The 26293-nt window shown below is 35.5% G+C and overlaps 1 protein-coding gene across 5 annotated transcripts in view; it reads left to right on the top strand.

The window, feature by feature from the left end:
* Window positions 1–26029, top strand: part of Usp6nl (USP6 N-terminal like) — a 169208-nt gene extending 143179 nt beyond the window's left edge. For all 5 annotated transcript variants that reach the window (XM_013356412.4, XM_078023218.1, XM_021723019.3 and 2 more), the window contains 2 exons: window positions 2088–2240; window positions 16755–26029. In XM_013356412.4, coding sequence (XP_013211866.1) covers window positions 2088–2240; window positions 16755–18166 — 1565 coding nt within the window. In that variant the 3' untranslated portion in view covers window positions 18167–26029. The remainder of the gene's footprint in view (window positions 1–2087; window positions 2241–16754) is intronic.
* Window positions 26030–26293: the final 264 nt, after the last annotated feature.

Here is a 26293-nt window from a genome sequence, read left to right as displayed (position 1 = left end):
GTACATGCTAGATGTAAGATTGTTTTGTTATTTATCTGAACAGAGTGGACTTCAGGAGGGTCAGATTAACCACACTTTTACCTAGGAATAAGAATGCCCATTAGGGCTGGGGATGTGGCTCAAGCGGTAGTGCGCTCGCCTGGCATGCGTGCGGCCTGGGTTCGATCCTCAGCACCACATACGAACAAAGATGTTTGTGTCCGCCGAAAACTAAAAAATAAAAAAAAAAAGAATGCCCATTATAAGATACCTTTGTATTGTTTACTCTTTTCAAGAAAAGGATTCAGAAGCGTGGTGATTCTTTTCCCTTGTATTCAGGCTCTGTTTCCTCAACACACAGACTAAAGCACCACGACAAAACCTTTGACAACAAATTGCTATCCAAGACCCAGGGTTCTGTCTTATACCCAGGTGAAATCCCTCTTTCCTCTCTTCCTGTCTCTCCTCCATTTCAGTTACTTCCTTTCTCTCTGGATTATAAATAAAATAGGTGTGGAACAAAAATAAAATTTTTATTAAGAGATATCAATGTTCCCTAAACAGTGTAAAAGTAGAAACATATTTCTTTGTAGCTCTTTTTTCTTCTTAAATTGTTTTTATTTATATGACCCTTGATTAATTTTGACAAGTAAAAAGTTTCTTTACCCTTTGTGAATAAACTTTAAGCACAACAATTACTTTATATACTAGCATATTATTAGACTAAATAAACTGTAGAAAAATCTCTCTACTGCTCTATAATTTTTTTTGCAGGGCGGGGGGGCGGGGGACGGGCTAGGGAAACAAAGCTCAAGGGCTTAAACTAATTTCCTTCATCACCATGTGAAGCCTGAAAACCTGAATGGTAGTTGAGAGACAGGGAGGATGGAGAGATATTACCAAGAGGTAAAAAAGTTTCAGCTGGACAGAAGGAATGGTTCTGGAGATCTGTTGTACAGCCTAGTGACTGAAACTAATAATATTAGTGAATATTTGAAAACTGCAAAGTAGGTAGACTTTCAGTGTTCTCATTACAAAAATAAATATGTTTGATGGATATGTTAATTAGGTTGGTCTAATCATTCCACAATGTTATACATACACCAAATTATCTTTGAAGATGATTTTATAATAGACCATATTTTACACCTTAAATACATACAATTTTTTATTTGTCAATTAAAAAAGAAAAACTTTTTTGGGACACTTACTCAGTGGTTAAGAGGTTTTTTTCTTTTTTCTCTTTCTTCCACATTGCCTTAATATTTAGAGACACTGTTACTAGAGGTTCATGGCAAAGTGGTTTTAAATAGCAAAAAATAAGAAACAATCTGAATGTCCATAACTAGAAGACTAATTAGCAAATTACAATGCATTCATTACATTGCACTATTATATCACTTCAAATAATTATGGTATAAAATCATATCTGTCGAAGTGAGAGATATCAGTGATATATTATTGAGTGGGAACAAAGCAAGGTGAATAACTTGGTAAATATCATTTAGTTTTGTGAATTGATACACATATGCACATGTTAATATACATACCTGTGAGTAGGGTATTGGGTAGGATCTTAGTGGGTTTTTATTTTCCAATTTATGTCTGTAGTTTGAAACTTTTTCTAATGAAACTATTTTCATAAGCAGAAATAAACTCTACAAATTAATAATCTCTTTTAAAAAAGTTCTGAACCACTAATAAATACAGACTTAGAAGTGGATTTGCCTTTGACAGTTGGAGCTTTAAATCAATAAAAGAGAAAGGCCTCATGTCTTCCTGGGTGCCTTTCTATGTCTGTTGTCTCAGAGAAGCTCTTACTCTGGGTTACTATTAATGCCTATATATTATTACTCTTAAACCAATGAGAAGGTGTTTGACAGTATATGCCAGCTCCTCTTTCTCCCCAGTAAGATTATCCTGCATTTCTCTGTGACCATTTCAGTATTAGAAAAAAATTTATTTTAACATTCACAAGGCCATGTGAAATTTATTTATGTTTTTTCAATGCCCTTTTTAAAAATGTGCTATACCAAATAGAATGTATTATCTTTTCAACCTAAAGTAATTGTTTACTTAGCATTTGCATTTCTGTCATCCTTTCTTAGAACATCTAATGAAATTATCTATGGAAGAACTTGTAGAATTTCTTCAGGAGACTCTAGCAAAGGATTTTTTCTTTGAAGATGATTTTGTAATAGACCAACTTCAGATTTCTATGGCAGAACTAAAGCGGGCGAAATTAGACCTCCCAGAACCTGGTAAGAAATACTCCAATATTTTACATCTAAATTATAATTAAGATTGGAAGACATGGCACAATTAACATGGATTATTTCTTTTCCATAGCACAAGCATAATACTCTTGAAGAAATAATATAAGTGAATGCCTTACCTACTGTCTTTAGCTTTTTTAAAAAATTTATTTTAAAGAAAAAGCAAGTAAACATTAAATCTACATCTCCTAATGGAACAACTGTACTATTGACAAATAATATTAATTTTCAGAAGTAACTATGGTGTTATTTAAACTAATATAACAATAAGCACTTTTTACTTTCATCATCTCATTTTATAAAACTGTACAATAGTTTTATAAAATGGTTGACAAATAATATTAATTTTCAGAAGTAACTATGGTGTTATTTAAACTAATATAACAATAAGCACTTTTTACTTTCGTCATCTCATTTTATAAAACTGTACAATAGCAGAGCAAGTAAAGTCCCACTTTACAGATGAGAAAATTCAAACTTAAATAGGAAGCTACAGAACTTCCAAATTGCATTAACAAGAGTAGAGTCTGGACTTTCTGATTACCAATCCAGGGCTCTTGTAGGTAATATATTTTATTCACTTACTTCAAAACATTCCAGGACCTACTGTTAGGCTTTCTGCTGGGGAATCCTCTGAGAATTTGAAAACTTAAGAGAAAAATGTGTTCTTGCTTTCAGGTGCACTCAGTTGAGATTATTTACACAGATGATAACAAAGTGAATGGAGCAGTAATAATAGAGCTAGGTGAAAGATAAATGGTAAGGGTAGGGGAGCTTGAGAGGGAGAGAAAAGAAAATGTAGAAAGATCACAGTAGGAGTAATTTTAAGAGTTTTGACCAGTTAGTACTTAACAATGTATGATATCCTGAGAAAAAGTTATTTTTTCCTCTTTCACCTTTGTTGCAGTGGAGGGTATGGTAAAAGGGTAGGGCAGTGGAAGATCATGGGCAAGAGATAAAAAGTTATTTTCGCTCTCAGGTAGAGGTGAATTTGGCATTTCCTGATCCTTCTGTCATCAAGGATGTATCTGTACAGAAGGAAAACAGAATTGCATTAATGGAAAATACATTTCCCCTTCAGTAAAAAATTAAGATGTTCTGATTTTACTTACTTAATTGAGAAGGGTTTAATCAGTGCTTCTGTGAGGTTTGGGATCATCAGGATTGACTAGAAAACAACCCCTCACAGCATACAGTTAGGTTGAGCATAGGCCTCGTGAAACTATCGCCTTTACTAAGTGAGGTGAACCCACCTTATTCAGTATAATTATGTCTGTTTTCTACTAATTCTTTCCTGTAGTAGGAAATGCATTTGGAGCAGCAATTACTATACTCTTGCTATTGTGATGCTTATTTTTTCAATGTATTGTCCACTTTTAAAAAGAATTTAATGCAAGTTTTAGTAAAATACACACATAAGGAAAAAAAATTGCAACTATTTAAACCTGAGATTAAAATTTAAAACCTGTGTAATGGAAGCAGGATGGTGATAATGATTTAGCATCTAATTAGTAGCTAGTATTTTGCAAAATGTTACTGTGTGGCACATACTATAGGGACTCCCTCATCTAATCCCCAAAAATAACTCTGAAAAAGTGATTTGCCTCATTTTACAGATGAGGAAACTCAGCAGTTTATAAGAGCTTTTAACTAAGAAATGATAGAGGGCTGGGATTAAAGGGAGATGGATAAATAAGCACTGCAAGAAGTCTGGGCGATGCTTCTTGAACATCTGGCAGTGAAGAGAGCTGAAAGAAGGTGGCGCTGCCCTTTCTAGCACAGCATCTCTCCTTCTATACTGCTACTACTGGGACATGTACTTCCGGATTTTTTTGTCACTTGGCCCTCACAAATTGTGAACTACCTATGGAACATGAAGATAATGAAATGAACATTGTACTAAGAAAGTTTAATGTCACCTCTGTCCTCTTAAAAAATGTGAGCCGGGAGCAGGGCTTTGCTTTTTCTGTTTTCATACCTGTTAATTCCTCCTCATTACTTTGTGTTAGTTTGTTGGGTTTCCAGAAAGAATTCACTAGCATTTTGAGATTGCATTGATTTAAAGATTTAGGATTTCTGAGGGGAAAATAGTATTCTTATTTTTAAAACTGGGGTTTTCTACTAAAGAGCTTTTATTTTTAGTTATTTGAGACTACTCTGATAACCCTCAGTATACATTGTTTTCCTCATTTAACTGTTACGTATTTCTTACCTACTGACTCCAGCCCCTAATGATGTCCTGTGTAAAAACCTGGCCATTGACACTGTGGGTGGGTAGCTCTACCAGAGCACCATGGCTTATGGTCACATGCACAGGTTCACTTCTGTGGTTGTCATCAAGATGAGGAGAATATAGGCAGAGTAGTGGTTGGGGACCCCTGGGTTCCTCAAGGGGTGATTTTATCTTTGGCTATTATAAGTTGCATCTTTTTTTCTTCCATTTTTTTTTCTAACTAGTTAGACATTTGGCATTTTTTATATTTTTGTAGTCACTACATTGATTGTTTTCTTTGATTTGTAGATATCAATTATATCTTCAAAGGATAGTTGTTTTTCCTTTCTTTTCAGTATTCATGCTTCTTATTTTTTCAAGTCAAGAAAGTATCCAGTTATTTTTATTTTTAACTATTATTGATATTTTATATATTCATTTTGTTTGTGCATATTTTATAGTTTCTATTTAACTTTTTGAAAACATTTTATTGTGAAAGTTTTCAAACATACAAAAAGTAGACCACCTAGCCTATCACTCAGCTTATTGAATGTTTTTAAAGTGAAAATAAAGACATTAGGATACTTCACTTCTGTGTCTAAGAAACAAGGATCTTCTGCCTAACCATGGCACCTTTGTCACATCAAATAAGTAACAATGTGATTCCCCAATATTAGCTCATGCCAGTTCCTTGTTGAATGTTTCCTCTTGTCCCAAGACTGCCTTTTTCGGGGTAATATCAGGGTTTGAATTCAGGGGGCACTCGACCACTGAGCCACATCTCAGGCACTATTTTGTATTTTATTTAGATACAGGGTCTCACTGAGTTGCATAGCGCCTCACTTTTGCTGAGGCTGGCTTTGAACTCTCGATCCTCCAATTACAGGTATGCACCACTGCTCCCAGCCCATACTGCCTTTTAAACTGTTTTTCTCAACAGCATTTATTTGAGAGTCACCCTTTGTGTTTGATGTGCTTCTTTAGACTCTTGACTCTTGACATGGAGCAGTGCGCCTCTCCTCTTACCCACCCCACCATACCTTTCTTCCCTCCCTCCCTTTTTTCCTTCCTTCCCTCTTTCTTTCTTATTTCACCTCTCCTTTCTCCATCTTGTTCCTTCTCCTTCTCCCCTTCTGTCCATCAGTCAGTCTGTCCTTCCTTCCCTCCCATTGCCATAGAGGTCTGTTCAGTCATCATGTATAATGTCCCACATTCTGGAGTTGTCTGATATTTTTCACAATGTCATTTAACTTGTTCCCCTAGAGTCTGTATGTCCTGCAATCTAGAAGTTAGATATAGCAATTTAATTAGACTCATATTAAACAGAAGGTACATAGTGACTAGGGTTTTTTGTTGTTGTTGTTGTTGTTGCTGTTTGTTTGTTTTATTGTGAATGATTCTGAGTTTGGCAATTAGGACCAGATTACTTTTTGCTGTTGTTGTTGTTGTTGTTGTTGATGATGGACACATCACAATGCCTTTATTTTTTTTATGTGGTGCTGAGAATTGAACCCGGGTCCCTCCCATGCTAAGGGAGCGCTTTACCGCTGAGCCACAAACCCAGCCCAGGACCAGATTACTTTAATTAAAATTTTTAATTAGAAAATTTTATTTTAAAAAATACCTTTTCAATTAGCAAGTAATCTGTGGCAAAATATTGTGACATTGTTCAGATACCCAGTTTTCTTTAATCTTTCCCTTGATACTTCTAGCTTTCATTGATTATCCTTGCCTAAATTAAATTTTGGGGCACACTTTCTGTAACAAAGAACTTTTCCTCCTTTATCAACTGTAGCTTTTTAATTACCTTAAATTGTAATTCCTACTGAAAAGCTAGAATAAATGCTTAATTTCTTTTCTTACTGATCTTTTCCTCCTCTGTTCTATTCAAATGTAACTGGTGGCAGAGCTTTGGTGAATTAGTGAAAGTCATCTTGGTTAGAAATCCTGTGTTTCTCTACTGTGCCTGCCAATTTGGCCAAAAATTTTAGCTTATGGCATATATAGAAGAATCAAGAGAAGATTTTTTTTCTTAGAATAATTAAGAACCACTTTCAAATTTATCTTTTAAGTACCAGAAAATATGAAACTGAAGAAATCTTTTTAAGTGAACATTTTGTTGCTTTTGGCTCTGATACATGTGCTTTTTTCCCCTAGAGAAATTTGGATTTTTTTTTTTTTGTTTATAGAAAATGAACTTTGCTGGCTTTCATATTGTAGTTTTCTTTATAGGTCTTTTGTACTGGTAGTGACAAGTTTTGATTGGAACATAGGAAGAAGACACTCACTTGTGCTCACAGTAGTGCTATTCATGCAGCACAATTTGAAATTATTTCATGCTCAGTTCCAGAGAACTGCTTTGTCTCAGTCCTGCTCTGGTCTCCGCTTCCCTCCCTATTCCTTCCATCCCTTTTTTCTTCACTGGTTTCTTTTCTTGAGCTAATCTTTAAAATTAGCTACATAAAGTTATTTATCTTGTGCTCTGTCCTTGGGCAGTTCAGTTTCCCAGGAAGAGCAATCTTAGAAGATATCCAAGTCTGTATGTCTATTCAACATCTTGGTCCTGGGAACTGAGTTCCAACCTGTTTTGCCAATACTGTAATTGAGCGTCTTAACCTGCCTTCCTCTCAGATACTGCAAACTGGATGTCAATATGAGTAAGCTGTCTTTCTACCCAATCTCGGAAGCTTCCCCTATTTCTCTTACATATTTCCTGTTGTCACAAAGTGGTCAACATCCATCTTTTTCTTCTGTTCCTGCCTCTACTTCCTGGCACCCACTTAGTTACTATGCAGTAGCTCATCAAGTACTTTGTCTTGTAGTTCTTAATATCTCTGACATTTCTCTCCCAGAGCAGCAGCAGCATAAACTGGGGCCTCAACTCTAGTGCCCATTCCTCACAGAACCAGAGGGTTGGTATGAAATTCACATTCCCTCCTGGCACAGTCCAGTGCTTATGGGAGAAAACACAAAGTCCTTGGTTTGGCATAAAAAACTCTCTTCTTGTCTTCTTTTCCACTTCATCCTTCCCACCTTCCCGGAGCCATTAGGCAGCATAATAAATAGTAATAATAACAGGAAACAGTTTTGAGTTGTAAGTGATATACTCCTTGCTGAATGATTTATATGCACATTACTTATTTTCCCCCAGCAACCCTTTGTAATGGGTTTTTGTTAAGGCAAGTTTGTTTTTGTTGTTTTGTTTGGTTACTTTCAAAGACAATTTTCTATGCACAGGTTTATTTAGATTTTCAAAATTAGTATTTTATATTTTCAAGTAGAAAATTAAGAAACCTATTTTTTTCTTTTAATGTTTAATTCAGTTTAAAAAGTTAACATAGAGCTGGAGGTGTGGCTCAGTGGTAGAACTATTACCTAGCATGTGAAAAACCCTGGGGTCCCATCTTCAGTATTGGAAGGAAAAGGAAAAAAAAAAGCATAGTATTTTTAAATTTTGAAAATTTTAACATTCTCTTCTAAAGAAACTTTAGTTATAAACATTTTAAATTGTATTTATAAAACTGATATGTCCAGTTTGATTTAAATATCAGTTTTTACTTTGAAAACAAAATCTCCAATTTTATAGTAACTCATAAATCTAATTCACACCTCAGAATATACCAAATCTTAAATCTCTTAAATATTTCTATACTGCTTACAAGTTTAAAATCAAAAGCGCAAATCTTGACTCATTTACATATCTTAAGTTGGCATGAAAAGGCTAACCATGGCCAAATTCTCTTAAATATTAACATGTAAAATAAGCAAGATATGAAATACAATCATATAAGCCGATCCCTTACTTAATACAAAAAAAATACAGAATTGATCATGTGTTTTATTGTCTTAAACTTGTCCATACTTAGTTCTAGATCTTTAGGAACTGAAAGATTAAGTTTTTTCAGATAAATTTTGGGATACCTAGTGGAACTACAAACTGGGACATCATCTGAGTTCTTGGCAGTGACCTCAACTTCAGGCTGCCTCACTTTCGAATCTCACAAGGCTGGTGCCCTTAGGCGGTTTTGTCCTATGTTCTAGATACCTTTGATTCCAGTTGCACTCTGCCTCCTCCTTACTTTTCAAGGAAGACGACATCTTCCTACCTGGTGGGTTTGACTTTGCATTTTTTTTGTCTTTTACCTCTACCTTGTACTTTTAGAGGTCTTTGAACCTTAGGGACTAATATGTTCTTTTTATTTGTTTCTTATTTGTTAAGGCCATATTTCTTGCATTAATTGTCATTTATTTTAATTTATAGTAGTTTTCATTCTAATTTTGCTATCAGTTATTATCAATAACTTACAGAAGAGGAGATTTGGGCTTCCAGGTGAAGTATTTGCCCAAGGTCCTATATTTAGTAGGTGATAGGCATTTTAGTTGACCCAAGCCTGACTCCAAGGCCAGTGCTTTACATGACAACAAAATGGCTACTACTTAGAGGTCACAATTTGATGAGGTAAAGGGTGGGGAGGCTGCTCATTCACAGTAATTTGCCTTTGAATATGCTTTTCCTCCAAGAATGTTCCTAACAATTCTTCAGTTGGTTTTCACCATTCTGCTAAGTTTTCACAAATGTAGCTTCAGCATCATTATTTTACTAAAGCCTTCTCAGTGAGCCCCTACCTCTCTAAACCCACAGAATTTGATCACCTGTTGAATTTGTTCCTGAACTGAACTCCTCTTCTTGCTCCTGTCTTCACACTTCCAGTGCTTGTCCCTTGTGTTAGCACATCTCTTGGATAGAGTGGGTTCCTTGCCCAATTCTGCATTATTGGCATAATGAAGTGCTTGGCATATAGCTGACACTCAAGGTTGGTTTGTTTTTTCCCTGAAATGAATGAAATTCTATTTTTTTTCAGGTAGTAAAAGTCTGTCTACAAAGGATTAGCCCAAAGCAGTTTTTTTGAAGTGATGAATCATTCTGTATCATTGGTACACACTTCAGTTTTACTGTATGTTAAAATTTCTGAGTCTGGAGGTGTGGCCAGTGGTGGAGTACTTGCCCAGCATGCAGCACTTTTTGATGGTTTGAGTGAGTTTTCAATTTTTGTTTATGTAAACCAGTGTTCCACACACTGCACTGTTTACATGTGCGTGAATTGAACTCCAGGGAACACAAAATGTTACATTGTTAAAATGAAATCATTTCACAGATTTGTTGAATTGTATGGTCTGAATAGGTTTACAGTGAGAAATTTGTTAATAATTGTCTCCTTTGTTTCCTTTATCTTTTAAAAGCTAATCTGCCAAGAAGAAAGACCTACAAGCTTAACTACAATAAAGTCTTTTAAGTTATAGCTATAACTTAGAAGCAAACCGTACCTCACTTAATCACCTTGTTCAAGGCTATAGTAATGTTTGAACTGTGTGTTCTTCTGGCTTAAAGGTACATTGAACAAATAAAATTTGTGATTCAGTTACATATATGAAATCCATAATTTTGTGAGAATATTTAAAAACTCAATTGGGCTTAGTACTTGATCTGGAGAGGGATGGGGTAACAGAATAGTAGAGGAATTGTCACAGCAATCACCTCCAGCCATTTCTTAATGAAAACTGCTGGCACAATATATATATATTTAGTTGTTGCAGAACAACTAAACATTGCTCACAGGGAGCATGCTCAGCACTTTACATAATTATGTCTCCTTGGGTGCAAAAAGCTGCTAAATGCCTCCAAGGCAATTTACCTGCAGATCTTGCAGTTGATGTGGTGTCCACTGGGTGGTGACAGAGACCTAAAAAAGACCAAAGGTGGATCAGCCTGTAGGGATTTAAGAGGGGATCCTTTCCTTTATCTTTTTGAAGAAGTTAAAGTATTGTTCTGTTGGTTTCTTCTTTTCTTTTCCTTTTTTTTTTTCAGAGAAAAACAATGTTTGAATTGCCTTTATTCTAAAATGTATCAAGTTATATTTCATCTGAGTTTTTTGTAGTTGTTGTTGTAGTTTAGTGTTGTTTTATTTGATTTGTAATAGATCTCTTCATTACTAGCACTTGCCTAAAAATACCTGTCATCTAATATGACCAAACACTGGTGAAAAATACCATTAATATGATATTTTCACAAAAGCTTTCCCCTTAATCGGGCAATACTTCTTCAACTCCTGTGCTCAGAGGAGGAAGAAGGGCAACATGAAATTTTAGACACAAAGCTGAGTGAAAACCTAAGTGAGCAACAATATAATTATATCTATTGAAAAGCAGCCAGGCTGAGGGCTGGAATCTGCTGGAATCTTATTACTTACAGTTAGTTGCCTAGAGGTGAAAAGAGACATTTAAATCAACAAAGACCAAGTACAGCACTATTGGTGTGTATGTATATGTAGGGTAGTTCAAGTAGCTTAAGATAGCTCTAAAAGTAGTTTGTACTAAAATGTTTAATAATTTATTTGAGTGAACTTATGGGCAGAAAAAAATAGAGAATATCATTCATATGTGGAAATAATTCTGATGACAGAGGGGTTAGAATGGGAAAATCTGAATAAATATTAATAAGAGGAACTTGAAGGCAGAGGAAGCCAGGGTGTGACTAAGAGACTAGTTACTTGTTGGAGTGAGGATGTTCTGGAATATTCCATTTGACCAAGTAAATTTGAGATGAGATTGCTGTGATTGTCAGTCATCTTCAAAAACTGCAGAACCAAACAAGTGTTTAAAGGATGGAGATGAGAAAAAATGTAGTTCTTTATTTTAAAATGAATAAAAGTTAATGTAAATTCTAGATCAGTAAATATGATATATAAGGGAAGAATCAATAAATGGATTAATTGAAAAATGGCTTTTTGAGCACTTAGCAACCAAATAAGGTAACCACTAACCATGGTTCCATGAAGAATTAATCTGATAAGCCTGATTAATCTGATTTCATTGTTTGTTGAGATAGTTTATTTAGTGAATCAAAAAAGAATGCTATTAGCCTAGTATATTTAGGTAAAAATAAAGTGTTTCACAAAGTTGTGATACTTTTAGGAATAAACTAAAGATACTGCTTACAGGTTGTACACCAAAACTGCAGGTTAACATCATTTTACCTATTGAAGTATATTCTGTGCTTTTAAGCTTTATACTTCCTTATTATGTAAGCAATATGTGTTTGTAGTAGAAAAATTATATGTTAAACAAAAATAATATTCAGTCTAAGAGCACTTTTTCAGGCTAACCACAACTAATATTTATTTCTTATAGTCATTTTCATAGACATATATAGATTTGTGCCTATATTTTATTCATTATAAATGGGATTATACTGCTTTTATAACTTGCTTTTTTTGCTGATTAACGTTAAAAATATATTAGCATAGCCATAAGATTGCTGAATTTATTTTATATTCCATAATTTATTTCACCATGTATATTTCATGATTATTAATTTCAAAATGCAAGTAAATAATTTTCCAGAAACAATGCAGTTTTGAATATCTTTATAGCAAACATTTGCATGTGCTTTAATTATATTAAATTTCTAGAGGTGAAATGCTAGATCAGAAGCTTCAATATGTATTGTCAAATTGGAGAATTTGTTTCTCCAAACCCACAATAGTGAGATACTAATTTCAGAAGTATTTTAATTTGCAATTCTCTGGTAACTCATAATATATTTACCTGCTTTCTTTTTTCCTGTTCACATTCTTTATTTAGTTTTCTATATGGGGTATCCTTCATTTTCTTACTAATTATTATGAGTTTGTTATATTTTATGAGTTTGTTATATTTTAAGTGCTCCACCTTTTATCTTACTCAGTTCAGTATTTGTAATCAATCACTTAAATGAAAGAATTGAAGCACAGTGTTTGGATTTGTGATTGGCATTACATGGCATTACATGGGAAGGTATAATGTTAAATTTCAGGGAGATCTCCCATTGATGAGTCAAAATTAAGATAAACTTGGCTAGTAATCAAGATGTGCTTTGAATTTGTCTTAAAATAATATGCCTTGAGTAATAACAACAGTTACTAAATACCTGCTGTATTCCAATTAATATGCTAGCCTTTTTTTTCATATAAACTCCAATTTTCACAGCATATCTACAAAACGATGTTCATTAATAAATAAGAAATCTGAGACTGGAATGGTTTCGTTATATAAATTCAAGATGGCAGAGCCAGGATTCAAAATCATGTCATTTGTTCCTGTTGGCCATGCTCTTCACACTGTGCCTTGGACATATACAACATTTGGGAAATAATGATTGTGAAAAGGGTCAGCAAGGCAATGTGAGGACCAGAAAGCAAATCCGTTTTCCATAACAAAGCTGGATAAGGGAAGTAATCAAACATTTTATTTTCTTTAGTTCAAATAGAAAATATTGCTTAAATGTCTGGCCACCACACTTTAAAAGGGTACCATTTTTGGATGTGGCCAGTGATGGAATGCTTGTGTAGCATGTGCAAGGCCCTGGGTTTCATCCCCCCCAAAAAAAAGAAAAAGGAAAAAAAAAGAAAAGGGCAATGGGATACCCTTTCATGTCCCTCATCATCAAGAAGTGGCTAAAGATGAGTGTTTGTGGAAAACACTTTGGAAAGCCAACCTCAAGTTGACCATCCCAGCAATATGGTATCTGCAAAATTTTGAAAACTCTAAATTCTTCTGTGGATTTGTTACTGCCCCAGTCTAGCTTCCATGTTTGCTTCATTAAGTTGTCTTTTTGATGTGGTTATATAAAATAGATTTAATTGGTATAGTTGGTTTTATTACATTGTTGACATTGAAAATGTTTCCTAACCATAACAGTAAAGATCATAAATAATAAAATATGTGACTTTTTGCTAACAGAAAAGGCAATCTATAATTTTTTAAAATAGAAATAAATCAATTTTGAGACTTAGAATATAGATCTAAGGATAGCTACTCTTTGAAACAGCTAATTTCAGATAAATTAAGTTTTCATTAATTGTGAATTGATGAACACTGAAATATCGAAGCAGACTGTGGGCATCTGCAGGCAGGCTTGAAGAGCACTGAGCTTCCACCTACAGTGTGGTTCCAGGGAGAACATGTGCAAGGCGCAGTAGCTACTCAGTTTGAGATCTGTTTTATTCGGCCTTTTTTTTTTTTTTTTAATTCTACTATGGAGGGTTTTTAAACATTTAACATGATTTTATGTGAACTAAAAGTTGGGGGTTCTCTCTGTAGGCTGCCAGAAGCCAGAGAATAGATAAGAGGGACAGCTGAAAAGGCTCAGCATGAAGATCTTTGCAGCAAATCCAGTTTTGTCCCTGTGGCAGCACATTTTGTTGGCATGAATTCGCCATTTCCTGGTGCCACAGCTTTCCTTTGCTTTTAAATATTTGTTTTCATTGGGTTCCTACTCACCAACCTGAAAAGGGTGTTCTGATGATTGGCTGACACTGTTATCCTGATGGACTGTCAACCAGCCATTAAATTAGCCAATCAGATTACTATGTTCTGCTTAAAAAATTGTCAAAAGAGACTAAAGGAAAGTTCATAAATTCAGCTTTTCTGTTACATAGGTTGGTTGGTTTAATTTTTTGGTGATGTTGGGAATTAAATCCAGGGCCTCACACATGCTAGGCAAGTGCACTGCCACTGAGCCACACCCTAACTCTCTGTTATATAGGTTTTTGTATCTTATTGATAATTTGTATTTGTTGGGATTATTTACCAACAGGGAAGAAGGAATTAATATATTTATCTGGGATTAAATGGATAACTATTTGTAGAGTGATAAAAATTTTTGGAGATTCTAGAGTAGTTTTATATTTATTGCTCACTAGCTTTTAACTGGGAGGGCAGAATAACTACCTGTGGCTATTTTTGATTTGGGCTGCATTTAAGTCAACTTTCTTAATTCCGTGAATTTCATATTTTGACTAGGGAGAAGCCAAACTGGAAATGCTTTGATCATTTCACATAACTCTTATAAAGCAAGGAAAACTTTTCTGTATAACAAGCATTTTACAGTTTGGATTATCACTTGAAATAATTTTTCTACATATCATAAAATCATTTATTACAAAAAGACATAAGAGCAATGTTGATATGCCAACTACTGCCGAATGGTATTTGCCACTGTCCTTAAACCACTCTGTTCATTCCCTTACAGTTCATATCTAAAACACTAAGCAAGCAAGTAGACTCTACCTTAATAATGAATCCTAGAAACCACCTCTTCTCACTACTTTTCACCCCAGTTAAAGTGTAGGGGTAAAGAACAAAAATTCTGGAATCAACTCTGGGTTTGAACTCTGGATCTGCTGCTTACTAGCCTTGAGCTTTTTAGCAAGTTAATCTTTGCCTCAGGTATCTCATCTATTAAAAATGAAGAAACAATAGTAACCAGTGTTCTCTGTCATATGTACAGGTTTTGAGCAGTGGCTGATTCATAGTGAGTACTTCATGAGTATTAGCAGTTATTGTCACCATTATCATCCTTAGTTATTACCACAGCCGAAATCTACTCTGCCATTTCATGTGACCTTTCTAATATAAACATCAGATCATGTAACTCCCTGCTGAAAAGCCTCTAGCATTTTTTATTTAACTCCACACAAATTCCCAAGTCCTCACCTAGTCTGTGTCCTTCTTGACTTGACTCTATGGGTCCTTGGCCTCATCCTCTGTCTTTCTCCCTCTAGACCTTTGTTCAAAAGGCCTTGTTCTTGATGGTACTCTTCGCTGCCCTGTGCTACGTGACCCTGATGGTTTTAATTGCTTTTTCCACTTTTTTCCTAGCACTATGTATAATTAGAGTATGAACTCCAGAAGGACAGGGCCTAGGACAGTGCCTGGGATCTAGTAGTTGCTGTATGCATTTGTTGAGTGTATAAACAAATGAAACAGAATTTCATTGCCACTTCTGATGCTTTTGTGCTTTTAAAAATATAAAACCAAGAGCTTATGTAAATACTGTCAATATAAATTCAGTTAAAACCATCAAAAGTTTCTCTACAAGTTTATGAAAATGGCATAGTAAAAGGTAACAGTGAAGTGGGATAAGATTGGCTTTTCTGAAATTGCTTTCCCATGTATAAAACACAGGCAGGACCACGTCTTGCTGGGGCCCTAGGGCTCTGAGGATTTGCCTCATCAAAGGAAGAAGAAAATGGGCATAACTGGGAGCCTGATGATAAATTGACAAGGTTTATGAACACCAAGACTTGAGCCTCATAAAAACAAAGACAGGGTCTGTGTGCTCACAACTATCAGGGCTGTTGCTCAGCACAGTGGCCATTGCAGAATGTATTAGTAGCTATCATTGGATTATTTTTTATTTCAAATGACAATACATTATTTTGTGATAACAGGTGAAAAACAAGTTGAAATTTTAGCAAATGGAGTCTGTTGTTTTTTCATGATGGTATTTATTGACTACCCCATAATAGATCAGCTTAAAACACTTCATACTAAAATGACCAGTTTATTCAACTCTTCTTCAATACCTCATGAATTTTCTATTAATTACTTAAAATATAAAACAAAACGTATGTGATACAATTTTCTTTTTTAAATTTTTTTCTATTTTTGCATTTAAAGTGAGACCTTTTTAGAACTTTACTTCTGGTTAGAGAATACTTTTTATCAGGAAATTATCCTAAGGAAGGTATTCAAGATATAATAATAACAATAATGTTGAGACAAGTTTGACACTATAGTAGGTCATCAGTTGAATTTTAAATTTGACAGATCTGCTTGGAGTTGATAGGGAAAGTTTTTCTGGTTTTGTTTTGTTTTTGTTTTTTTGTTTGTTTGTTTGTTTGTTTTTAAAGTATTTTTTAGTTGTAATTGGACACAATACCTTTATTTTATTTATTTTTATGTGATGCTGAGGATTGAACCCAGTGCCTTGCATGTGCTATGCAAGTGCTTTACCACTGAGCCACAACCCTATCCTGGGAAAGTTTTACTGAGATTTAGAAATAATTTTAGTTGAGATAGGTTAAAGTAATGTAATATTAAGATACTGAATTACTGACTCTGCAGGATTGTGTCAGGAATGGAAATAGAACATCAGCTTTGCATTCCTGGAAAAAGCATGTAACCATATGTCTGAAAAAAATACAGAAATCATGTTATACAATTGTGTGAATCTTGTCCACAAGGTTTCAAACTGTTCCTGCCTGTACATTGCCTAATAAGGTTTTGAGTTTTGGTATGTTTTAATATTGGTCTTTCCAGAAAAAGTACTTCTTGACAGTCATTAAAATTCCATGGTATAAAAATATGTATATATAAAAAACATGCAATTATTAATAATGTGTACTTAAATCAGATACTATTTACTCAGATATTTATTTTACTTATGAATTTATCTTTCCCTTTAGGTAAAGAGGATGAATATCCAAAGAAACCTTTGGGGCAGCTTCCACCTGAATGTCATTCTACTGGCATTAATCACCTGAGCAATGGACAAAGAAGTGTTGGTAGGCCCAGTCCCCATATAAGCAGCAGAAGAGAAAGTGGATCATCGCCTTCCAAAAAGCATGAGCACTCACCCCACCATCAGAGTAGAACTGGTACTCCAGAAAGAGTCAGGCAGCTCCGGCAGAAGTCCGTGGATGAGGATAGTAAAAATCTTAATGAGGCAGCTTTTCAAAGAAAACTTGCATCAGGTCCACAAGACAGTTCCGAGCAGTATAACCATGCAGCTGCTAACCAAAATAGCAATGCTACTTCAAATATCAGAAAGGAATTTATGCCCAAATGGAATAAACCCTCAGATACTTCAGCTATTGAAAGGACTGCCAAATATGCCATTGAAGGTAGATCGGTGCACCCTACACTTGGAGTCACCATCCCAAATTCTACTGATCCTCGGATATCAAACACAAGGCAAAAGATGAAGGTTTTGGATGCTGATGATGGGAAGCGAGGCTCCAATGCATCCCAGTATGATAACGTACCTGGGGGAGAGAATGAAAATGGAACTTCTGCTGAAGAAGCACTAGAAAGGGCTTACTCTCACAGTCCAAGGAACATTGTTTACTCTAACAGTCCACGAAAGCACGTTGAGCCAGGTTCTAGTCCATCAAAAGTATCCAACAAATTTACTTTTAAAGTACAGCCTCCAGGCTATACAAGACATCAATCCCAGTTAGAAGGGGAAGATCGAGGGACTGTGCACCCACCTTCCTATAGCAACCCCCCTGTTTACCACGGAAATTCTCCAAGACACATCCCCACTGCTAACAGCAGCTTTGTACCTCCACAGATCAGCCCTGGGACTCAAATTCATCCTTCCCGAAGACCTTTCGGTTCTACTCTGTCAGTTGATATTTCTCCAGAGAAATCTTTCAGCCGCCCAACACCTCTTGTACTACCATCCAGTCGAATAGAAGTCCTTCCTGTTGATATTGGTGCTGGGGGATACTCAGGCAATTCAGGGTCACCAAAGAATGGAAAATTCATTATTCCTCCAGTGGATTATTTGCCAGATAACAGAAAATGGTCAGAAATTAGTTATACATACAGACCTGAGATGCACGGACAATCATGGACCCGAGATGCTAACCCTAGCCACTTAAGCAATTTACCAAAATATTCAGCCTTTCAACATGTACCCTTTCAAGACCATAATCTCCCAGCAGTTTCAGTAGATAGTCCAGTGCGGTATAAAACTTCACCAGCTGTAGAAGATGCCAGTTCAGCTGGGTATCAGTATGCAGGGCCTTCACCTCCAGCATATCACTACAGAAAGCGGGAGGGGCTTTCTGTTCAAGAATCAGTATTGCTGTGAGAATATATGTATACTTGGCAAAAGACAAGAGAATAGAAACCATACGAAACCTGCATTGCTATGTTTGTAATTGCCAAAGCAGTATTTTATACTCTTGGAAACAACTCGCAGAATTCTGATGTATATTAGTAATAAGAATATGTAGAAGTTTTCATCCTCCATGTAGATGCTGCTTAAGATGAGCATTTTAAATTGCATCATCACTGAACCTGTTAAAGAATTTAACCTGGAAACATAGCAATAGCATTTAGGGGTACACGCACAATAATGATCCTTTACTCACTTTCATTTATATCTTTCTCCAAAAACTGAACATTTTTATTCTTTTGGCCCATTCTGTTTTAGCTAATGTAAGCAAACCACTGAGAAACCCTAGAACAGATTTTTTTTAAGGCTAAATATGTCTTTTAATAGGTATTATAGACACCTATACATACACATTTGAATACAGACCTGAAGAAAAAAAAAACTTTTTTAAAAATGAATTTTAATCTAGATCCATAGTATAATATGATATTTTTTTTCTTGTCTTTTAGTCTAGTTCTACCACCCTCCCCCCATGTTTTTAACCTGGGACCTAAACTGACAAAATTAGAGTTTTCTCTGACTTTGTTAATATAGTATTTCACAGAATGCTCATTGTTATCCTTCAATGGCTGCCATTTTCTTTCAATCTGAAAATTAAAGACATGGGAGAGAAAGGCTGACCACTTACTGGTGCTTAAAAATTGGAGCAGGTAGGTAAGTTTATGGCCAAAGGCACAGTGCTCCTTGTATCCATTTTCCCCAGATCATTCTTAAGTGCTTTTTTGCACCTGGCTCTGCTCTTTTTTTGCAATACTCAGAGCATACTGTTCCTTGCCAGATACCAGGAATGCTGTAGGAGAAGTTGCAACTTAGTGACCATGCAGCACTGGAGGAGCAAGGTGAAAGGCCTTTGAAGTTCATTTGAAAGAAGTATTAATAGTCTGGTTACTTCTTAATTCTGACTGTTAAATTCTTTCAGGGCCTCACCTTGAAGGGCCCAAGGCAGTTGTTTACATGATCATTTTCTGACATTTTCTTTAAAGAATGTAATCAATGGATATTGCTGCAATTATCAGGCCATTATGTTATTCATATTAAAATTGTAAAAAAGATGATTCTAACTATTAATAGGCATCTCAGATCTTGATCTTTTTAAAAAATATAGTGTGACTTTCAAACTTTCAAAACTATTTTTTCTTTTTCTGTGAAAAAAATTCAGGTTCATGGTTTAAAACAATCAGTGATATCTTTAAAAATATTCTATTACACTACAATTACCGAAAACTGACAAAATTTTGGGCACTCCAAGAAAATAGAACTTTGTTTTTAATTGGAGTACTTGTTTTCAACATTATTGTGCTCATATTAGAAAACAAAAAATTAGAAAGTCTAACATAGATGGCTCTTCCTGTTGCAAGTTGGGGTTTTAAGCTTTTGAGGTACAAAAGTGTGTCTTAAAATGCAAATAACATTTGTTTAGCTAGTGAATGTGACAATATTTTTATGTATATAATGAGTCTAATGTAATTTTAATCAACTTGGTAATGATGTTTTTAAATGGCAAAACAAATGCAGTGTATTAAAGCTGAACACTACACTGAAGCTCAAACTCTTGATAAAATAACAGGTTCTTGATTTAGATCATGTGGAAGCTGAGAAATAAATGTATATAAAAATGTGCTGAGGATAGTAATTCAAATTTTTAAACTATGATTCTGTGACTTGTAATGAACCAAGCTGTACAATTTAGTTTATGAGAGCATCCAAGCTGCTCATATATATATATATATCAACAGTGGTAAATACTGTAGAGTTTATATATATATGCAAAAATATATATATGCGCGCACACACACACACTATTTTCTTATGTCATCTATGACATTTTTTATCTGTATACTTTTTTGATGTGATTGTTTTTAACATGCTAAAAGTAATAAGTATTTTTTGTTTTGTGTCTTTTATGTGCATTTTTTTAATATGGCAAAAGTGCTGCATTCCTGATGCTTCTAAGGCTACTTTTCTAATTGAGTGATGTTGCCCAGTGTTCACCACATTAATTGTGTACGTTGCAGTTCTGTGTTTTATGTTTTATTAATTTCCAGTAAGACTGTATTTAGAATGACATCATCTTTCCCTTATTTAATGACATTACAATATTATTTCTAGTCTTCCCTCTTACCAAATGTAGCTATGTTCATTTTTTAAGCAGAATTTAATTTGAAATTATTTTGCCACTATACAGTTTTACTCTTTCAAATTTATTTTTTAATAAAAGTTAATGAAATGATGATAAAAAATGAAATAATATTGGCAAAGAGGGTCAAAATATTATGGAGATTTGTTTTTGTCTGTAATTGTATGCACATGGTGTATTTTGCCGTACATTACTCTCTTTGTGACAGTTGTGCCCAAAATAATAAGAATTTTGGTATTGTTTTTATTTTTATTTATTTATTTATGTGTGTATTATATTTAGTTTGAGAAGTTAAAGAAACTAGATCCAGGACCTCAAAGGGTTTTAAAAATTTGAATTCCTTTTTTTTAATAGGATTATTTAAAAATGGACAGCTTCTTAATGCAGATTCGAAGTATAAATGATAGAACATTTTTTGAAAGCATGCAAAGAGCTTCCTTCAGTCCATAGGACATTTTTTGGGGAAAAAGAAGATGTAATTATTTTAACATTCCATTTAATTTTGAGGAGATTCTAACACTAAATTGTGTCTACTCAGTGTGACTTTAAGGTAGACTTGCATAGTTGTAATGGCTTCAAATTTCTTGGATCCTTTTATAATGTAAGCACAAAAACCATACCCAGTCAGTAGTTGGTTGAGATCTCTTTTCCTTTAACTTTTGTGATGAGAGAAAAACATGCCATGTCTACAAATACAGATTTATTCACAGAGGACCTCCAGCTTCCTCATCTGAAATCAGATTATTATTATTATACCTTTTAGAAACACACTTTTATTTTAGTATGCATTTGATGGTGTACATGCATCTTAATCTTATTAATTAATGATTATGATTTGAGTATTTGGGTGTTTTTGTTTGTTTGTTTTGTTTTTGCTTTAAATTGTCCTTTAGTAGATTTTAAATGTCTGTATATAAGGATAGTAATGCTTATTGGCCAAATAGAAGGGGTCAAACTTTACTTATTGGTTGGTTGGTTGGTTTTTGCCACTGACCCACGCTCCCACATTCCCAGGGCTTTTCTTTTTTCTTTTGAAACAGGGTCTTGCTAAATTGCCAAGGCTCGCTTCAAACTTGTGATCCCCATGCCTCAGCCCCAAGTCACTGAGAATATAGACGTGCGCCCCTGTGCCCAGCCAAACTTTACTTTTAAGATGACCCAAGCTTTTGAGAATAGGAGAAAGGAATCTCTGCAACATCTGTTGATACATTTTAGTTTCACAAGAACTTTAACTTATCCATAAATCTGACTGCCATCATCTTATAGGTGAGGCAACTGAGAAAGGAATAATTTCAGATTTCTTAAGAGTGGATTTTGACACTTGCTTCTCTTTAGAATTATCTGGTAAACTTTGGGATCCCATCCCAGACCACTAAAATCACACTATCTGGGTGGAATCCAGGCATCCGATAATACTTTTTTCCCCCTAAAACTTAAAAGTTTAATTATTAAGCTCTCTTTTAAAATCCCTCCAAAGATTCCCACTGTGAGCACAAAAATTAGTAACAGATTAACAGTTTGTCTTTAGAAATTCTGACATCAGGAAAGTTAGGAAAAACTCCACCAGAAAGATTAAGATTGCCAGCCATCTTTATAAATTCTGATGAACTGCTGCTGATTATAGTGTGGATCACTTCACATGAAAGGCAGTATGATCTTGTAACAATCTCATTTGCTATTTCTAACAGTCCTTCAAAACAGAGAGAGCTTTATAAAGATTTCCATTTTCCTAAACAACCTCTGACTCTCCCTTTCCTTAAATGACATGTTTTTAAAAGCTCAGCTATTTGGAAGCCTGAGCACTGAGAAAACACTGACTAGTTAGCCCTTCATTGGAGCAGTCAACATTTTATTGAGCATCTTCAAAAGTACCAGGGAACTGTGCTGAGTTCATTCTTCAAGATGTGAGACAGGTTTGTAATATTTGTTTCTTGATTCAGTGTGGAGATGTCCACAAGCTTCCAGTGGACACAAAAGGCCAAGAATGACCCCTCTCAAAAAGCTTAGGAAGCCCTTAGGTGAAGGAGTTGCCTCAGCTGAGCCTAAAAGGATTAGAATAGTAGACAGGAGGCAGTGAGAAAGGGGAAATTCTGCAGAGGGATGAAGGCAAGTGCAGCTGCATGAGCTGCATGGTATGTGTGTGAGGTTTTGCCCCTTGGATGTGTTTGTGGGGTGAGGTGGCAAAGGAGGGAGAAGTCCCACAAAGAGACCAGATGTGGAGGCCCTCATATGCTACTGAACCTGACCCTGGCGGGGTTTGCCATGCTTGTGTTTCTATTTATTCTGGTCCTTGAGGCTGTGGAGGCTAGGCAGATGTGAGGGAGTGAGTCTGGAGCTGGTTAGGAAGACAGGAGGAGTCCTTTATCTCCAAGTGCTACAGAGCTTAAGGCCAGGGAAGAAGCTGCGAAGAAACGGTGATTAATTTGAGAACTGATTACTAAATGAAATTGGCAAGACTTGACAATGGAATGAAAGCAATCCTAATAATCCTAGTAAGAAAAATAGTTAACATTGAATGCATATTATGTGTCTGGCGCTGTGTTAAGTATTTAATGTGTGTCAGCTTATTTAATTCTCACAATAACTCTATGTTGTGTGTATTACTATAATTCCCAGTTCACAGATGAGAAAACTAAGCACAAAGTTTAGGTAACTTTCCTCTAGTGACACAGCTGGTAAGTAATAGAGCCAGGACTTGAATCCCCAGCCTGTTTCCCTCCCTACCCCTGAACTGATATATAAGGAGGCATAAATTGCCTATCATAAAATTCACCCATTTCACTTTTATACTTAGAAGATTTTTTAGTAATTGTATCATTATCACAACTAATTTTAGAAAATTTTCATCACCTCAAAAAGATCTATTGTGCCTATTTGCAATTCAGGCCTGTTCTCATGCTCAGTGCTCAGGCAACTACTGATCACTTTCTGTCCTGATTTGCCCTTTCTGGATATTTTCTTGAAGTGAAATCAGACAATGGGGGTATTTTGCCTCTGGTTTCTTTTACTTAGCAATGTCTTTGAAGTTCATTCTTGTATCATGTATCAATAATTTGCCTTTTATTGCTGCATAGTATTCCATTGTGTAGCACTGACACCTTGTGCTTATTCATCAGTTGATAGACATTTGGATTATTTTCACATGTTGCTGTGACCATTTGTGTACACATTTTTATATGGACATTTGTTTTAACTTTTTTGAGAAACTTCCAGACTGTTTTCCAAAGCAGCTGTGCCATCTTGCATTTCTATCCACAATGGAGGCGGGTTCTGATTTCTTGTCAACACTTGTGATTATCTGAGTTTTAGTGAATGTGAAGTGATATCTCATGGCTTTGATGTACATTTCCCTGATAGCTAATGATGTTAAGCATCTTTTCATGTGCTTATGGGCCAATTGTATATCTTCCCTGGTGAAATGTCTGTTTAAATATTTTGCTTTCTTTTTAATTGAGTTTTCTTATTATTGAATAATAAGAGTTCTTAATATATTCTGGATATAAGTTCTTAATAGATGTGATTTGCAAATATTTTCTCCCAGCCTGTGATTTGTCTTCCATTTCTTACTGATGTCTTTAGAAATGAACATGTTTTTAATTTTAATGAAATCCAGTTTATTAGTTTCCTTGTATGAATTGTGCTCTTAGTGCTGTATATCTCTGCTTAACTTAAGGCCATAAAGATTTTTCTCCTGATGTATTCTGGAAGTTTCACAGTTTGAGCTCTTAAATTTCGGCTTCTGAGCCACTTTGAATTAGTTCTTTTTTTTTTTTTTTTTAGTGCAGGGTAAGAGATTAATTCCAGGGGATGGTCAGTGATCTCAGCACATACGTTAAAAAAGAGACTGAGCCCTTGCCGCATTGCACCTCTGTTAGAAGTTAATTGAACATATATGTAAGAATTTTTAAGCTCTGAATCATGAAGTGTACATGCTCCCCTTTTGTGTGTTTTCATGTGAGCAGGGGTGGAAAAGTTAGCTGTTCTTACTAGGCTATTCTGAGTCCTTTGTATTTCTGTATAAATTTGAAGATCTGCTTATCAGTTTCTGCAGAAAAAGCTACTGAAGTTTTGGGAGGGATAATTTTGTATCTATATATAAATTTAGAAAGATGATCATCTTAACAACATTGAGTCTTCCAATCTATAATCATAGCTTCTGTCTCTCCATTTATTTTGAGTTTTTAAAATTTCTCTCAGGGTTTTGTGAATTCAGTATATGTCTTGCACAACTTTTGCTAAAACAGTTCCCATTCTCTGGTGAATGGCTTTGCTCTGAAACAGCATGCTCTGCTGTTAGGAGAGAGGAAGATTGGTTTTTGTAGTTCACAGGTTGAGTGAAAATGGGGGTAGGGTGGCCACCATCTGGTGAAAAGAGTTGAGGAGAAAGAGCGGTTTAGATTTAGTGCGAAAGCTACTTCTGACATGTAGAATTTGTGAATTGGAGATTGACAGATGGGGTTGTCTGACATGCATTTGGCTATTCTAGAGAGAGATTTGGGACTCACCTGCATGAAGGAAGTAGTTAGGAGAGTATTCACACTGGAAGAAGGCCAGCAGGCAAAGAGTGGGGAGAGCCTAGGGTATTGACCCACACTGCACTATGACTATTAAGTTACCAAGCAGGGATAATACTGCATAGCAGGGTTATCGTTGAAAAAGAGCTGCGGTGTTCCTGTGCGTTTGGCAGAGCAGGGTGCAGGTCATCAGATCTTCACAATAGGCTGTGTTTGCTACTCCAGCTGTGTGACCTCAGGTGAGTCCCTTACCAAGTCTCACTTTCCTAAGTTATAATGCATAGTCATTTAAGAGGTGCCACAGGAGAGGGGACAGTCATGGACTGATTCCACAACATAGGAGTGCCCAGTTATTAGAGTCAGACGACTTGGGTTAGACTTTCCACTTGTGGCCAATCACTGTTCTACATCCTGTTGAAATCAAGTGATAAGATGCGTCCTTGTCCCTATGGAGCCTACATTCTGACCCAATTCTTCATCTATAGAATGAAGGTTGTAGTTTTTATTTCATAGTTATAAGGATTGAGTTAATTTGTATAAAGTGCTTGGCATAGTGTCGTCACACACCAAAAATCTGTGATATTATCTCATGCCACCATGGTGTTAGGTTTTAGTGACTGAGAGGAATCTGATCTTGTTTTCATTCATGGGGCTGAGAGTCCACTCAGGAGCACAGGAATAAAAGCAGTAAATAAGACATCATCGTGAAAGGGAAAGCGCAGTTGGCATGATTTGAAAAGATGGTGCTGTGGCTGGAGGAGCGAGTTCTTCAGTAAGGAGGAAATGATGGGCGGTGTAAGATGCAGCAGAAAGGCCAGTGATGTGGGACTGACACTTAGGAGCTCTTTGCTGTCATGGCGTCATTCTTAGAGCCACAGTCAGGTTGCAGTGGTTGCAGGCACAGAAGCTCTGGATGAGGAGAGATAGACAGTCACCCAAGAGTAGCTGGAGTGAAGGATGGATAAGTTAGGACAGGGAGGAAGGGTATGTTTTTATTTAAAACAGAATGCTAATTAGAAACCAATTTGACTTCAGAATTCTTAAGTACCTCTACAAGTCATCCCTTGGTTTTATTCCAGTTTGTGACTTCATGTGTTCCTAAGTATTAAAACACTAATTATTAAACTTTCTGTAATTCAGACTTGCCTTTATTTGGAGGGAAATTGGCATAATCTGAATATGAAGCAGGCAGCATGAAGAAAATCCTAGTTACTACCTGTGAGCATTGTTCACTTTGTAGAGCAGTTATTTAAATGTTGCTGCCACAAATAGTACATGAAGAGGAGATGTGACTTAGGAATAGCACATATGCAAAAATGAAAAAGTTTAACTTTGTCTTAAGCTAAATATGAGTTAGCAGTGAACTGTGGCCAGGAAAGCCAAGTCCAT

The sequence above is a fragment of the Ictidomys tridecemlineatus genome, chromosome 10, assembly GCF_052094955.1.
Source record: "Ictidomys tridecemlineatus isolate mIctTri1 chromosome 10, mIctTri1.hap1, whole genome shotgun sequence".
Classification (NCBI taxonomy): Eukaryota; Metazoa; Chordata; class Mammalia; order Rodentia; family Sciuridae; genus Ictidomys; species Ictidomys tridecemlineatus.
Note: the sequence above shows the minus strand (reverse complement) of the source record. Positions and strands in the feature narration are given on the sequence as shown.